General features: G+C 41.5%; 1 protein-coding gene across 1 annotated transcript; it reads right to left on the reverse strand.

Annotated features, from left to right (window-relative positions):
- Window positions 1-1144: 1144 nt before the first annotated feature.
- Window positions 1145-15652, reverse strand: TDP2 (tyrosyl-DNA phosphodiesterase 2). The gene is made up of 7 exons (XM_059179481.1): window positions 15434-15652; window positions 15267-15352; window positions 11621-11794; window positions 10839-10930; window positions 9303-9421; window positions 7631-7801; window positions 1145-2211 (listed from the first exon to the last, which is right to left on the reverse strand). Exons 1-7 carry the CDS (start codon window positions 15584-15586, stop codon window positions 1930-1932), a joined length of 1077 nt encoding a protein of 358 aa, XP_059035464.1. The 5' UTR covers window positions 15587-15652; the 3' UTR covers window positions 1145-1929.
- Between the last annotated feature and the right edge of the window lie 110 nt (window positions 15653-15762).

The raw sequence follows: 15762 nt of genomic DNA on the forward strand, positions 1-15762 counted from the left end.
CCCACTCAGTCGGGAGCCTGCTTCTCCCTCTACCGCTTCCCACTGCTTAAGCTTGCTCTCTCAAATAAAATCTTAAATAAAAAACCAAACCTGATTTCTTAGATTTTGCTATTATAAACAGTAAACAGGAAGTTACTTCACTTGAATGCTTTGAGTCATAGAAAAGAAATGATGCTTTTGGTGTACCTGGGTGGCTCAATGAGTTAAGCATCTGCCTTCAGCTCAGGTCATAATCCTAGGGTCCTGGAATCAAGCCCCGCATCAGGCTTCCTGCTTAGTGGGAGCCTGCTTCTCCCTCCCCTCCCTGCTTGTGCTCTCTCTCACTATCTCTCTCTCTCAAATAAGTAAATAAAATCTTAAAAAATAAATGATGCTCCGGGGCGCCTGGGTGGCTCAGTGGGTTAAGCCGCTGCCTTCGGCTCAGGTCATGATCTCAGAGTCCTGGGATCGAGTCCCGCATCGGGCTCTCTGCTCAGCAGGGAGCCTGCTTCCTCCTCTCTGCCTGCCTCTCTGCCTGCTTGTGATCTCTCTCTGTCAAATAAATAAATAAAATCTTAAAAAAAAAAAGAAATGATGCTCCTTTCAAAGTTTTCAAACAATAATCACTTAATCTAATACACAGTACTATATATTCTATTTTTTATAATTAGCCTTTTGCTCAATTTTTTTTGTAATATGATGTAAGGTATGTTCTTTCAACAATTATTCTTCCAAGTGAATAAATAATTTATGCCAAAAACATCCTTTTCCTATATAAATTAACTATTGCCTCCATAATGTAGGCTAAGATATTAGCATTCTCATTTGAAATGATTAAATAAGTATATACAAATCTCCTTTCCATTGTGACTATAAAGGGATTATATATAAATTCAGCTTGTCTTTTTTTTTAGTGTCTTAGCTGTTAATTTTGACATCCCTGATGAAAATGAGGCTCTGTCACTTCTCATTCTAATTATTCTCCCCAGCTTTCCTTTTTTTATACTGAGGATATCAATGTATGCTTGGTAGTTCTTGGTGGGTTGAGAAGCTTCATAGAAGCTGTTTTCTTCCATACAAAAGTGAGTCAGAGCAGTGGACCAGAAACAAGAAGCAGGTAAAAACTTCAATCCCATCGTGGGCATAAAAGCATACTAAAACCAACTATAAACAAGTAAAATTCTTTATTTAAAGTACATTCCTTTTACGAGGGAAAAAAATTTCCTTAAAGCACACTGAAATGTGCTCCTTATCCCTCTCCTGTAAAATAATTCAACTGTATAAGAAGTAAGTCTAAAAGGCTATTCCTCTTTAAACATTTATTTTCTGTTAGGAAAAAAGTCCAATGCAGCTATAACACCAACTTTAATCATTATCAAGCCTGATTTTGGCAAAATGAAGAGCAACATGTTGACAAACATGAACTTTAAATAGTGAAGGCATTTCAAATCAGAAGATTTCATTTACAGCTTACCGCTCATGTGCTGTTAGCTGACAAAAATGAAGTCTGCTATAGGATAGTTGCCACCTACTTAAATGCACATAATCATGGCTTTTTCACTTAAGATTATCTGAATTGGAAGATCCAATCCTCCAAGCACAATATCGTCTTATTTTTAAAGATTTACTTAGATATAAACTATTTGGTGCCTGATTTTAAAAACAGAATATAAAGGCTAGCCCAGAGACAACGTGGCCCTGCTTGAGAACCAGCTGGCAGCTCTGGGCAGTATCAGAAGCTCTGATGGTCTTGGCGGCCTTTCTGAAGAAGTCTCATACTCTGTACGCTTTAGTTTAAATCAACATCAATATTTAGCTCTGAAATTTGAGGATGCATTCCACAAAGTAAGAATCACAGTAGTATTTTCTTCTGTTACAATGACGTAGTATATTAATTCCTCCATATAACCTACCTTTCCAGACAGGTAGAAATTACATTTGCAAAGCATTTCACAAGATCACATCTAAGTTGCACAGAAGCCCCCAGTGATCACTAGGAAATCTACCACAGTCCAGTTTTTCCAATCCAAGGAGGTCCAAACTTTGGGGAACAATATGGCCACTTTCGGCTGCTGTCCTGAAAAATATTCGATCAAAACGAAGCTTACAGGCAGCAGATATTCCAAGGTTAGAGTTCATTTGTGTATCCCATGTATACTGGCAATGCTTAGGTTTGCCCAAGAACTCCCAGACATCCAAAATGTTGCTGGGTAAACCACCACACTTAGTGACCTGAAAAGAAAAAGAAAACTTTTAGTCCTTTTTCTCCTAACAGAAAAAAGTTTCAGTATTATGTCTAAGTGCAACATTTCAAATCAGAATGTCACAAATTAATGTACCAATGCGAGATTATGTATTAATATTAAATATATTATAAAAAGCATTTTGGTGTATGGTAGGTAATATAAAAGTACTGTAAGTAGGTAATATAAAAGTATCTAAACAGCCAGAGAGGTCTGGAACTTGTCCTTCTCTTCTGCCATAAACAGATTCCTAACTCTAGGTAGTAGATAAAACTTAGAAGGCTGAAAATCCGCAGCTTCTATTATTGCTATTCATTTTTTAAAAATGAATCCAAGTGAAAGGTAGGCAAAACTATTACTCTACTTTAGTCTATAAATGTAGACGTACAGCATTTCTATGATCAAATAAGATTAACTGCCTTCAGAGTTTCATTTGAAATTTACTATGAAATCTTCCTTCTCCCTCTTCACACTCCAGGATTTTAACACCATTTTATTGTGGTATAATACAGGCATACCTCCTCTTACTGCACTCCACAGACATTGTGTTTTTCACAAGCTGGAGGTCTGTGACAACGCCACACTTAGCAAGTCTACTGGTGCCATCGCTCCGACAGTATCTGCTCACTTTGTGTCTCTGTGTCCCATTTCGGTAACCCTTACATTTCAAACTCTTACTATTTCTGTATTCATTACAGTCATCTGTGATCGGGATCTTTGGTGCTACTATTGTACTTGTGCCCAAGTGACAGTGAACTTAATAAATGTATGTTCTGACTGCTCCACGCACCAGCCTTTCCCCCCTCTCCTCCCCACCATAGGTCTCCCTAACCCAAGACACAATATTGAAATTGAGTCACTTGTCTCCCACTTTAAATTGAAAGCTGGAAATGATCAAGCTTAGAGAGGAACGTGTATCTAAAGCCAAGATAGGCCAAATTGTGAATACAAAGGCAAAGTTCTGGAAGGAAATTAAAGGTATCACTGCAGTGAACACATGAATGATAGTGACACAGCATTACTGTTGATATGGAGAGTCAGAAGGACCTAGATACGGGATCACACCAGCCACACATTCCCTTAGGTCAAAGCCTAATCCAGAACCAGGCTCTAATTCAATTCTATGAAGGCTGAGAGAGGTGAGGAAGCCGCAGAAGGAAAATCTGAAGCCAGGAGAGGTTGGTTCATGAGGTTTAAGAAGCCATCCCTATAACACGAAGTACAAGGCAAAGCAGCAGGTGCTGATGGAGAAGCCGCAGCAAGTTCTCCAGAAGATGGAGCTGACAGGGTTAACAAAGGTGGCTGCAGGAAACAACTGGTTTCCCATGTAGATGAGGCAGCTCTTCTCTTGGAAGATGCCATTTAAGGCTTTCCAGCTAGAGAGAAGTCAGTGCCTGGCTTTAGAGCTTCAAAGGGCAGGCTGGCTCTCTTGTTAGGGGCCAATGCAGCTGCTGACTTTCAAGTTGAAAGGGCTCTCCTAGGGCCCTTAAGAATGATGCTAATTCTGTATGAAATTGTTGAACCACTGTCTTTTATACCTGAAACTCATGTAACACTGCATGTTAACTATACTGGAATTAAAATAAAAGCTTAATAATAAAAAAGGATGATGCTAAATCTTTTTTTTTTTTTAAGATTTATCTGAGAGAGAGAATGAGCAAGACAGAGCGAGCACAGAGAGAGAGAGACTGAAAGAGAAACAGACTCCCCACTGAGCACAGAGCTTGATGCGGGGCTCAATCCCAGGACCCTGAGATCATGACCTGAGCTGAAGGCAGACACTTACCTAACTGAACCACCCAGGTGCCCCTAAATCTACCGTGTTCTATATGTGGAACAACAAAGCCTGATGACAGCTTATCTGTTTAAAATATGACTGATTATTTTAGGGCCACTGTTGAGACCTACTGCTCAGGAAGACAAAACAAAACAAAACAAAAAACTCCTTTCGAAATGTTGCTGCTCACTGACTATGCACCTGGTCAATGCACCCACGAGCTAGTGTAGATGGATAAGGAGATGTTGTCTTTGCGCCAGCTGACAAAACATCCACTATGCAGCCCATGAAACAAGGAGTCATTTCCACTTTCAAGTCTTACTATTTAAAAAGCACATTTCATAATACAGCTGCCATCTATAGTGATTCTTCTGATGCAAGAATAATTCTGGGCAAAAATGTTAAAAAACCTAGAAAGGATTCAACATACTAGATGTCATTCAGAACATTCATGATTCATGGGAAGTGGTCAAAATACCACATTAGCAGGAGCTTGGAAGGTGACTCCCAACCCTCAAGGATGACTTCGAGGGGTTCAGGACTTCAGCAGAGGAAGTCACTGCACATGTGTAGAAATAGCAAGAAAATTAGAAGTAGAACTACAATCTGATGGTAAAACTTGAAATGATTAAGAGTTGATTCTTTTTTTTTTTTTTTTTTTTAAGATTTATTCATTTGACAGATAGGGATCACAAGTAGGCAGAGAGAGAGGAAGGGAAGCAGGTGCCCCACTGAGCACAGAGTCCAATGCAGGGCTCAATCCCAGGACCCTGGAATCATCACCTGAACCGAAGGCAGAGGCTTTAACCCACTGAGCCACCCAAGGCACCCCAAGAGTTGATTCTTACAGATGAGCAAAGAAAGTGGTTTCTTGAGATGGAATCTACTCCTGGTGAAAACTGTTGAAATGACAACAAAGGATTTGGAATATTATGTAGACTTAATTGATAAAGCAGGACAGGGTTTGCAAGAATTGACTCCAATTTTGAAAGAAGTTCTACTGTGCGTAAAATGGTATCAAATGGCATTGCCCCGCACAGAGAAGTAATGAAAGCAAGAGTCAATCACTGTAGCAAACTTCATTGCCTTGTTTCCGGAAATGGCTACAGCCCTCCCACTCTTCAGCACCACCACCCTGATCAGCCAGCAGCCATCAACATCAAGGCAAGACCCTCTACCAGCAAAAAAGTTCATGACTTGCTGACAACTCAGATGATGGTTATCATTTTTAGCAATAAAGCATTTTTATTAAGGTACATATACTGCTTTTTAGACATAATGCCCGTGAATACTTTATAACAGACTCCAGTAGGATGAGCATAATTTTATATGCAACAGAAAACTAAAAAAATTCGTTTGTTTTACTATAGTATGCACTTCATTACGGTAGTCTAGAACCGAATCTGCAATACTTGCTCAACATAAAAGCACAGTTCTATCACACTCAGTACATCCACGTAACTGTGCAACTATCACCACCGTCCATTTCTAGAACCTTTCCATTTTCCCAAACTCGAACTGTACCCAGTAAATGCTAAGTACCCATTCTATCCTCCCCAGCCCCTGGTAACCACAATTATACTCTGTCTGTATAAATTTGACTACTTTAGGAAACTCACATGAGAAGTCATAAAATTGTCCTTTTGTAACTGGCTTATTTCATTTAGCGTACTGTCCAGGGTCTGTCCGTACGGGAGCGTGTTGTCAGTGTTTCCTTCCTGTTTAAGGCTGAATGATATTCCATCGCATGAACACAGTTTGTTTATCCATCCGTCAATGGTCCCTTTGGTCGCTACCATGTTTTAGCTACTGTGACTAATGCTGCTGCTTTGAACACAGGCATGAAGACACCTCTTCGAGACCCTGCTTTTGTTTTGGGCACACACCCAAAGTGGAACTGTTGGACCATATGGAAACTGTTTGTTTTTGGAGGAATCACATCATTTTACATGGCACCGATGCCACTTGATAGTCCCATCAGCACTGCACAAGGGTTCTAATCCAAATCCTCACCAACACTTATTCTTTTCTGGCATCCTGCTAATATTCATGCTAACCGATGTAATACCTCATGATGGCTTTGATTTCCATGTCTCTAATGACTAGTGATGTTGAACATCTTCTCTTGTACTTGTTGGCCATCTGTATATCTTCTTTGGAAAAATGTCTGCTTAAGTCTTTTCCTCATTTTAAAATCAGGTTGTTTCTTTTTTGTAGAAATTCTTCATATAACATCAATATCATATTAATTATATTATTGTTACTCACTTGTCATCTGTAGGATTTACAAATATTTTTTCCATCCCGTGGGCTGCCTTTTCATTCTGTGATCATATCCTCTGATGCACAAAAGTTTTTCATTGTGATAAAGTTCATCTCATCTCTTTTCTTTTGTTGTCGTGCTTTTGGTGTCATATCCAAGAAGTTGACAAATCCTAAGTCATGAAGTTTTTCCCCTTTGTTTTCTTCTAAGAGTTTTATAGTTTTAGCTCTTACTTACAGGTCATTGATCTATTCTGAATACATTTTTTTTAAAGATTTTATTTATTTATTTGGCAGACAGAGATCACAAGTAGGCAGAGAGGCAGGCAGAGAGAGAGGGAGAAGCAGGCTCCCCGCTAAGCAGAAAGCCTGATGTGGGGCTCAATCCCAGGACCCTGGAATCATGACCTGAGCTGAAGGCAAAGACTTTAAGTCACCCAGGCGCCCCTGAATACATTTTTATATAGGATACAAGGCAAAAATGCACCTCTGGTTTTTTTGTTTGTTTTTTGCATGTGGATATCGAGTTTTTCCAGTCATGTGTTGAAAAACAGGATTTTTCTTTATAAGCAGGTCGGTTAGCCAACCAGGTACCACAAAACAGCTACCATGAAGTCATTGATTTGCAAACAGTCCAAGAGTCAGACATTTTTAGAAATGATCTGTGTGCAAGAGCACAAGATCACAAAGAAGAAGCATTTAGGATGCCGCCTTCACTTCGGAAGTCCCAACAGGCTTCCTTCTCATTTCACTTCTTTCTCTACTCTTGGGAGTTCATGGCAATGAAATGAATGTTTCAATTCCCTTCTAATCTGATTTGAGTTCAACCAGAGATGGGGGAAAAAGCAAGGCCAGCTTACCACTTAATATGATCTAAGTTTACAGAGGTCCTAAAAACATCCCAGTATGTCTCAAATGAACTAAGGGGAAAGAGACTTTGTCCTGGAGATGGTAGTACCAGGAAAGGGGGGTTTAAAAAAAAGTAGATAAAAGAAAACTCAGAAGAGAGGTAGGAAAAATTATGATACCCAAATCTTTCTGTTCTCCTCACCTTCCAACTCGAGATACTGCAAAAAACCTTAAATCTTTCCTTATCTCTCTATTGCTTTCTCTATACCTCTCTTTTAAATCAACACATACCATTTTGTGTTGTCTGTTTCAGATGTAATAATTCTGTTTTCCCCCAGTAGTGTCAGAGCTCCTCCTGCTTCCACTTCCCCAGTGCCAAGCCTACGGCACAGGCCAAGTACTTACTGAATTGCATCCGCAAGATTGCTTACACATTATAACAGTTTTGGTCAAAAGAAACCTAAATTAGTTTCCACAGCAATAATCTGCCCACAAGCACAAAACTGGCTTTGTCACTCACTTCGTGATCCCTTAAATTTGTATCTCCCGCAAATATAACTGTAGCTGACTCTGGAGCCTCTTGCATTTTCTTTAAAACCATTTTTAACTGATTCATTCGTTCCTTAGCATGCCCTCTGGTGCTCTCCAAATGAGAAGTCATAAGGCAAAGTTCATTTCCCGACACACTTGCCTGCAACAGGATAAATAATTATAGCTGTTAAAATTCACTACCACCAATGAGGAAATTTGATAACAGAATCAACCAATTGTTCAACTGATTGGTATATATTTACCAAAGCAGCACTATATAATCAGCACTATGCTCATATTTCTAGGTCAAGCTGCAACATGCTACTCCTGCTCCCGAAGAAGACTATTTAGCAAGCACCCACTAATACTGCAAGACCTACCTCAAATGTCACCTTCACTCGAGTCCTTCCCCAATGTCCCCAGGCAATCAGTGGCTCCCTCCACAATATCCCTATAGCATACTGGAAAGACTACCTTTAAAGTCCCCTACACTGAACCATAGCATAATTATTTCTCTCCTACAAAGTCATGAGTCATTTGAAAGAGAAGACGGCTCTTTTACTTTCTGCTATTATCAAGAGCCTGGCACACAGGTACTCAAGAAAAGTCAGTTAAATGAATAACTGAGAATCATTTACCATTTTGCAATTAAGATACTAACAATGCAGGATCTGTTAACTATTTAAACAGCCTGCAGAAGCAAGTCCAAATTCCTTCATACTGGGGATTCATGACCTTCTATAATGTGGATCCAACCTATTTTACCAACTTCTTGTTGGTACACTACTCCTTTTCATGCCCGCTACACCCAACTAAATGTGATGTTCATTTATACTTGTATATGTCCTTTCTCACATATTTTTATATTATACACACACATTGCGCAATATGCAATTTGCCGAAGTTTGCTCATGGTAGTTCTACTTAATGCCTACATCTTTCATATTTTTCAGGGCTCAACTCAAATATAAATTCCCTCATGAAACTTTCACTAAGCAACCTAGCTAATCTCATTACAAGAAAAAAAATTATGTGACCGTGTATGGCAATAGCTGCTAACTGGACTACTGTGGTGATCATTTTTCAACATATACAGATATCCGATCATTGCATTGTACATCTGAAAGGATATACCCTTGTGCCAAATATGCCTCAATTAAAAGAAACAAAACAAAAAGCAATCTAGCTAAAAGTTATCTCTAAACTTCCACGGCACATCATCACACCTCCTCCAGGGGCATTTTATGCCTTTCCTTTATTTTAGTTACTATATACTACAATCTCTCCCTTGCTAATCTGTAAACTCTAGGAGAGGAAGATCTTTTGATTGATTCTTGTAAGCCTTACAGAGTATAACAGAGTACCATATGCAATATATTTGGGGGCGGAGAATCACTTTAGGAAGCAAATGTGAACTGTTGGTGGATTTTTGAGTATTCTTAGGAAGGTATCTAACAGATCAGGATTATATGTTTACAAATTTGTATTTGTGTAAAAACTTAATTTACAATGTCCTTTAAGACTATTTAAAAGGATGTAGAAGAGATAAAATTTTCTCTAATGGCAATTAGGGAAAAAAAAGAAAAAGACGCCACAATGGAACTATAAGAAATAACTCATTGTTAAAAAAATAAATAAATAAATTCTAAAAAATTACTTACATGCACACACAAAAGGTTTCTCATCATTTTTGTATTTGGAAAAGGGATAATCTCTTGGCTTTTAAATTTCACTCTCGATTTCTTCAACATTATAGCTGTGAAATATCCTTCTTCATTACCTTCAAATGTTTATGGGAAAGAATTTAGGCTGAGAAGTCAAAAGTGTAGTTTATCACAAAGTTCCCCTACTGAAGGTTTTATAATAGGTACAGATACTTAAATGGATCTGAATCTTCAAAATAGGTGAAGATAGCCAACTGAGTCCCTATGTTTACCTCCTCCTCCTAAAATGTAGCTGGATGTATCAAAGAAATACAAAAATAAAAAAGAATTCACGTAAGTGCCGAAAACAGTTAATGATATCAAGAAAATCTGAGAAATGTCCAAGACACTGAGCCAAGCTAACATGCATTCACTTCTCACCCTGCAAGCATCAGAAAAACTATAGTAAATGAACAAAAAATTTAGAAAGGTATAAAATCATAACTAGAGAAAAGAATAGAAGTAGAGGGGCAGTGAATAAAAGCTTCCAGCTGTTTTCCAGAAAACAAAATAGCTGAAGAAGTGGAAAGTGGTTTACTGGAGCAGAGGGAAACCAGGAAAAGAGGAGGAGACAGGGAGGGCCAAGGAGGACCGCAGGTGGCTCCAAAAATGACAATCTGCAAGCAGGTGGGGGAGGGGGAGGGGGAGGGGGACAGAGAAGGAGGAAAGGAGAAAGGGAAAGAATTTTCCAGAACTGAAGGTCACAATCCTCCAGTAAAGTTCCTACCACATGTTCAGCACAATAAACGGGAGGGAAAAACAAAACAAACAAAAAAACCTGACACACTCACACACACACACACACACTAAAATGAGGAAGGAAACCAAGTAGGAGGAATAGCATGGTATTCAGAAAACAAGAAATCTAAAACAGCAAAGAGTCAAAAAGAATCCCCAAGAGAATGCAGAAAAGTTGTCCTACAAAGAAAAAGAGATTACCTTCTCCTTAGCAACTGAGAATTTATTAATAAATCAAAATTAAAGTCACGTACTACGTAAAAGTGAAAGTCAAAGAAAACACAAGATTTAGCCAATGATTATGGAATGAAGCCAGGGTGTGGTACATTAAATGCACTCGGTAAAAACAAAATAGATGGAAGAGCCTTTTAAATAACTATCCAGGGTAAAAAGCTAGGAAAAAAACCCAAAATCAATTAAAAGAAATAAAGACAGACTTTCTGAAAAAGTATAACCAAAATGCAATTATCACACTTAAATTTTTAATAAATTAATTTTACCAAAAAACTACTCCAGGTCTCAAATTTTGACAACTTATATTTTCCTGAAAAACCATCCATTCCCAATACTTTTCCCATATATTAAGCTGAATAATATATTCTCTTATGGTTTTTCTATTATCCTGTATCTGGCTTACTTTTCTCAAACTTTTCTTATTTCTGCTTTTTCTTGTGTGTACTCGTATGGGCTAACCTTGATTTATCTCTTTCATTGACTGTTTTTCAAAGACAAAGATAGTAACAGGAAAATTGTTACCTGTAATCATCTCATAACTACTTGCTCTCTTCTTTAGGTAGCTACAATACGGGGGAATAACTTCCTGCAGAAATATCACATCTGGGCTGTACCTAATTCAAAACATCAATTTATAATAAATACCAAGTATACTATTTCATTTGCTGACACCTAGATTAGCAGAACACCACAACATAAAAGAAACATAAAGCTACTGCCCCCTAGGGCACCTTAACATTCAATGTTTATACTGATATTGGGTAACTGTAAAATGCAAAAGATCTGTGCTACTTAAAAATACCGTAAGAACAAATTCAGTTAGAAAAACATACGTCCTAACACTTTAAAGTGAGAAGAACTGGAATCCCTGACAACAGGAATCAGTATATGGAGAGCCTATGAGGGTCCTATACTACAGTAGATGCCTTCCAAGTTACGAATCCTCATGAAACAATTATCCATAAGGACACTGAGCTGCAGAGAACCCCGGTGGTTCACAGGGGACTACAGAAGGTCATACAGCTAGTACGTAGCAGATACAGACCATTCTGGTAATTTAATATTCAGAGCAGTAATTATATACAAAGTTTAAGTGAAACAGTACTAGAAGCCTTTTAACAAAAGTTAGTGTTCCCTCCCCACCTCATCTAGACTCTTGCTCTCAGAGGCAATCACTCTCTATTCTTTACGTTCTTCTGGAACTCAGGTCAGATTCCAAAACCCATAATCTCGACCATTGCCCTCTTTATAGATAGGTAAGCCACATAATCATGCCACCATTGAACCTAAGCAATAATACTTACAAAGTTAAATAGGAACACACCCCTCGAGCCCTCTCTTGCAGACTGTTTAGATCCAATCCATCAACATTCCAGGTAATGAAAGAGAACACGCTGCCGTCTTCTTGCTGAATCCCTTCAGATGTACTGGCTTTAGAACTAACGGAATCAGTTGTCTCTTCATTTGTTAGGTCAACACTGGCAAGATCACAATGAAACACAACTCTGCAAATTATCTCTGAACTGATTAATTTTAAATTATTTTTTTCTATTTGTAGCCCTCATCTTGCGGAGAAAGAAATTTTGTAAACTATAACCTGAAATTAGACTACACAGTGTAAGATTTCCAAATTTGGATTCACTTTAAATCATACGTGAAATGTATGAAACACGTGAAATAAGATCTCACTGTAACAGCTGCGAATTCTTTACCAGTCCCCTCACTGGAAGGTGAGGTCTAACGCCTCTCCTCCCGGACTCTGCGCTTTACTGATTCACTTGACCAACAGAATACGGCGGAAAGGAAATCCTGGCACTTCTGAGGCTTGGTCATATGAAACTTTGCAGCTTTCACTCAAGCGTTTTTGACCACTCTCTCCCAGGAGATCACGTAAGAAGTCTGACTGCCTGCTGCTACCATGCTGGAGAGGCCACACGCACAAGCCCCAGGCCACGGTCCTGACCGACCCCACACCATCCCCGCCAAGGCAGGTATTTGAGTGGAGGGAGAAACCATTATTAAAAGGTGACTGACAAGCAGTTATACACAACACATAAATTTAAGAAATAGGTTTTTATACTTATAACGTTAATACATTTAATGTAAATAATTTAACTTTTTAATTAAAAAGTTTATTGAGATATAACTGACATATAACATTATATTCATTCCAGGTGCACAACATAATGATTTCCTATTTGTATACATTGTAAAGTGATCACCATGATCAATCTAGTTAACTTATTAACTTCTTATTTGGAAATGATAACAAACTTTCAGTAAGACAGTATTAAGAATTATTTTCACCATTCACCCACATAAATGTTAACATCTCACTTCCTTAACGTTTACCTGCTTTGCTCTTTTTATTCTGAGATGTTTGCAGAAATATCTTTGTATGTACCTCCTATAAACAAGGACAGGCTTACACGTATACCTAGCATTACTGCACATTAGAAAATTATCACTTATACAATATTATCATATAATTTTAAGACTTATTCAAACTTTACCGATTGCGCCACTAACGTTCCAGTTTATAGTTCTGAGCTAGGGAACTCCTCCTTTTAGCCATTACTCAGCTGGATTCACATTTTTTCTGTGGGACTATTTCAAGGGATCCACTTCCTCTGTCTCAATGTCTTTTTTTTTCTTTCTTTCTTTCTTTCTTTCTTAAGATTTTATTTTTAAATATGCTCTATACCCAACATGGGGCTTAACTTACAACCCCAAGATCAAAGGTCACATGCTCTACCATCAAAAGTTGCATGCTCTACCAACTGAGCCAGCCAGGCACTCCCAGCACGTACTTTTTTTTTTTTTTTAAAGTAGGCCCCACACCCAAAATAGTGAGGGCTTAAACTCACCACCCTGAGATCAAGAGCCTCTGTTCCAATCTCTTTCCTGGTTACAATTTAGGTTTTAAGTGATGGAAATTAACTCAGGCTCCTATGTGCAAAATAGAGGCATTTAGAAGGCAACAGAAACATGTCACAGAGCCAGGTATGGGAATGCGGCTATCCTGGAGAAAATGCAACCGAGGCTTTCTCTTGATCTGACTCCACTGATTCAACTTCCCTGGGCTTCATTCTCCTTCTGCAGAGCACCATTCTCAGCTTCCCCACAAATACTAGGTTCACGCTACTGTTCCAGCTCCACAGGAAGATTCAGACTGAACTCGCTTCCTCCCAATCTGGAAATCCCAAGAGAGAGGATCTGACAGGCCAGCTTGAGCAAGGCAAATACCTCAACAGGTGAGGCAGAGCTCTGTCACCGTGGATGAGGGTACAAGTCCCCCAATAACAGGCTAGTCAGGGAAAGGAGCCAAAAGAAATGATCTTATTACATCTGTACGGTGGTGCAGCTGAAGAGATCAAAGGGACAAGTGTCTTCACTATGAACAGTTAACTCTGCAGGCTGCCCATATATCCGGGAGAACTTTATATATATTTATTAAGAGCTTATTACACGCCAAATATTGTTCTAGACTTTGGGGACTTAACAATGTACAAAACAGATACTAACTTTGCCAAAAGTAGTTTAGCGGGAGACAGAAAACATTAAACAGCAATTATAATATAAACAAAGTTACTGTGAGCCGCTCATGCAGGATGCTGCAAGATTACCCACAAGGGAAAACCTACCCAGACTTGAGAGATCAGGGAACGCTTCTTGGAGACAAGTCATGACTAAGCTGGGCCTTAAGGTAAATACTACTTAACATGGAAAGAGTCGAAAAAAAGGTTCTAGGCAAAGGTAATAAATGTGGGAAACAAAGGCGAAAGAAAAATTAAATGTCCTTACTACCTACAGCCCATTGACAAGTCCCTGAAGCAGAGTGCCCTTCCCCTGGGGACTCAGCTGCCTTAATGTTAATACTTCGCTAAGTCTTATGAGCCCAGCACCCAGGATCCTGTGAGTCTATTTCAACACAGAAAAACGCCCTTGGAAACTTCCTCCATCTCTACCACTCTCTCCCAAGGTACATGTTGGCAATCATCCCCCAAGCATATGACCCACCGATGTCCATCTGAAGGGTCTCATGACGGAGTTTTTACTAAACAGTAGTAAGTGACCTTTTCCTAACAACAGCGAGCCCCCTCGAGGCCCTGGAAACCCTGCTTCCAAAGTACCTTAGAGAGACTAACCCCCTCCCAACTTGAAAGCCTGTAATGGGCCACTCCTCCCAATACAGCTCTTACAGCCCAGGGGTCCTCCTGTCCCCGTGCTTTAATCAAACCACATTATTTGCACCAAAGAGGTCTCAAGAATTCTTTCTGGGGCGCCCGAGTGGCTCAGTCAGTTACGGGGCTGCCTTCGGTTCAGGTCAAGATCTCACGGTCCTGGGATCCGTCCCCGCACCTGGCTCTCGGCTCCGCCGCGTCGGTTTCTCCCGCCGCCCCTCCCACCGCTCAGGCGGGCGCGCTCTCGCGGTCTCTGAGATAAATCAAATCTTTAAAAAAAGAAAAAAATCTTTCCCGGCCGTGGGCTCCAAACCCCAAACCTTTTCTACATCATTAAGTATCTTCACAAGGGACGCAAGCAAGAGAGCACGCCCGCTGGACAGAGCGAAAGGCGGATGCCCGGTAACAAGCTGCGGGGCAGGAAAGCGGGTGGGAGCGGACGAACCGGGAAAGATGCGCAGCGGTCGAGCCGCGGGGAGGTGGACGCGTCCCGATTCCGAGCGGCGCGGGAGCCCCCGTGCCGCCGCCGCCGCCGGCAGGGCGTGCGTGAGCGACCTCCGCCCCCCCAGGAAGCCGGAGTCCTCCAAGCTCCCGCTCCGGAGCCCAGAACTCTGCCTCCCCCACCCACTCCGAAGCGCTCACGTCCCGACCCCAACCGGCCCGAGGAGGGGCCCCGGCCGGCCCGGCCCGCCGCGCACGTCGGGGAAGCCCCCAGCGCCGCGCCTCCGCCCGGCCCGCGCCTCCGCCCGGCCGCGCGCCCCCTCACCAGCACTCGGGCCCCGCCGCCGTGCCAGGGGGGCTCTCGGCGGCGCCGTCCTCCGCGGGCGGCTCGAAGAAGGAGTTCAGCGCTCTCTGGAAAACACACACAGTCGTGAGACTCGGGCGCGCCCCGGCCCGAGGCGAGGAGGAGGGAGAGCGAGCGACGAAGCTTACTTCCATCGCCCAGTCGTTCTCCGCCAGGTAGCACTGAGCCACGGCGGGGTCGCAGTTCGCGACCGAGGCAAACTGCACGCACAGAAGCCGCCGCTTCTTCACCTCCGGCTCGCCCTCGGCCGGCTCCGCCTCCGAGCCGCTCGGCCGCTCCATGCGCTCGCCCGGGGGCCCCCGCGCCGCCCCCTCCCCGCCGCGACGGACGCCGAAGCCCGGATCTGCGCAGGCGCCCGGCGTCCCGGCGTGCCCACCTCCAGCACGCGGGCGGAAACGCGCTCCTCCCTCGGAGTGCGAGGGGAGGGATTGCGCCGCGGGCGAGCAGGCCGGGGCGG

Source organism: Mustela lutreola, chromosome 6 (assembly GCF_030435805.1).
Source record: "Mustela lutreola isolate mMusLut2 chromosome 6, mMusLut2.pri, whole genome shotgun sequence".
In the NCBI taxonomy this organism is placed as follows: Eukaryota; Metazoa; Chordata; class Mammalia; order Carnivora; family Mustelidae; genus Mustela; species Mustela lutreola.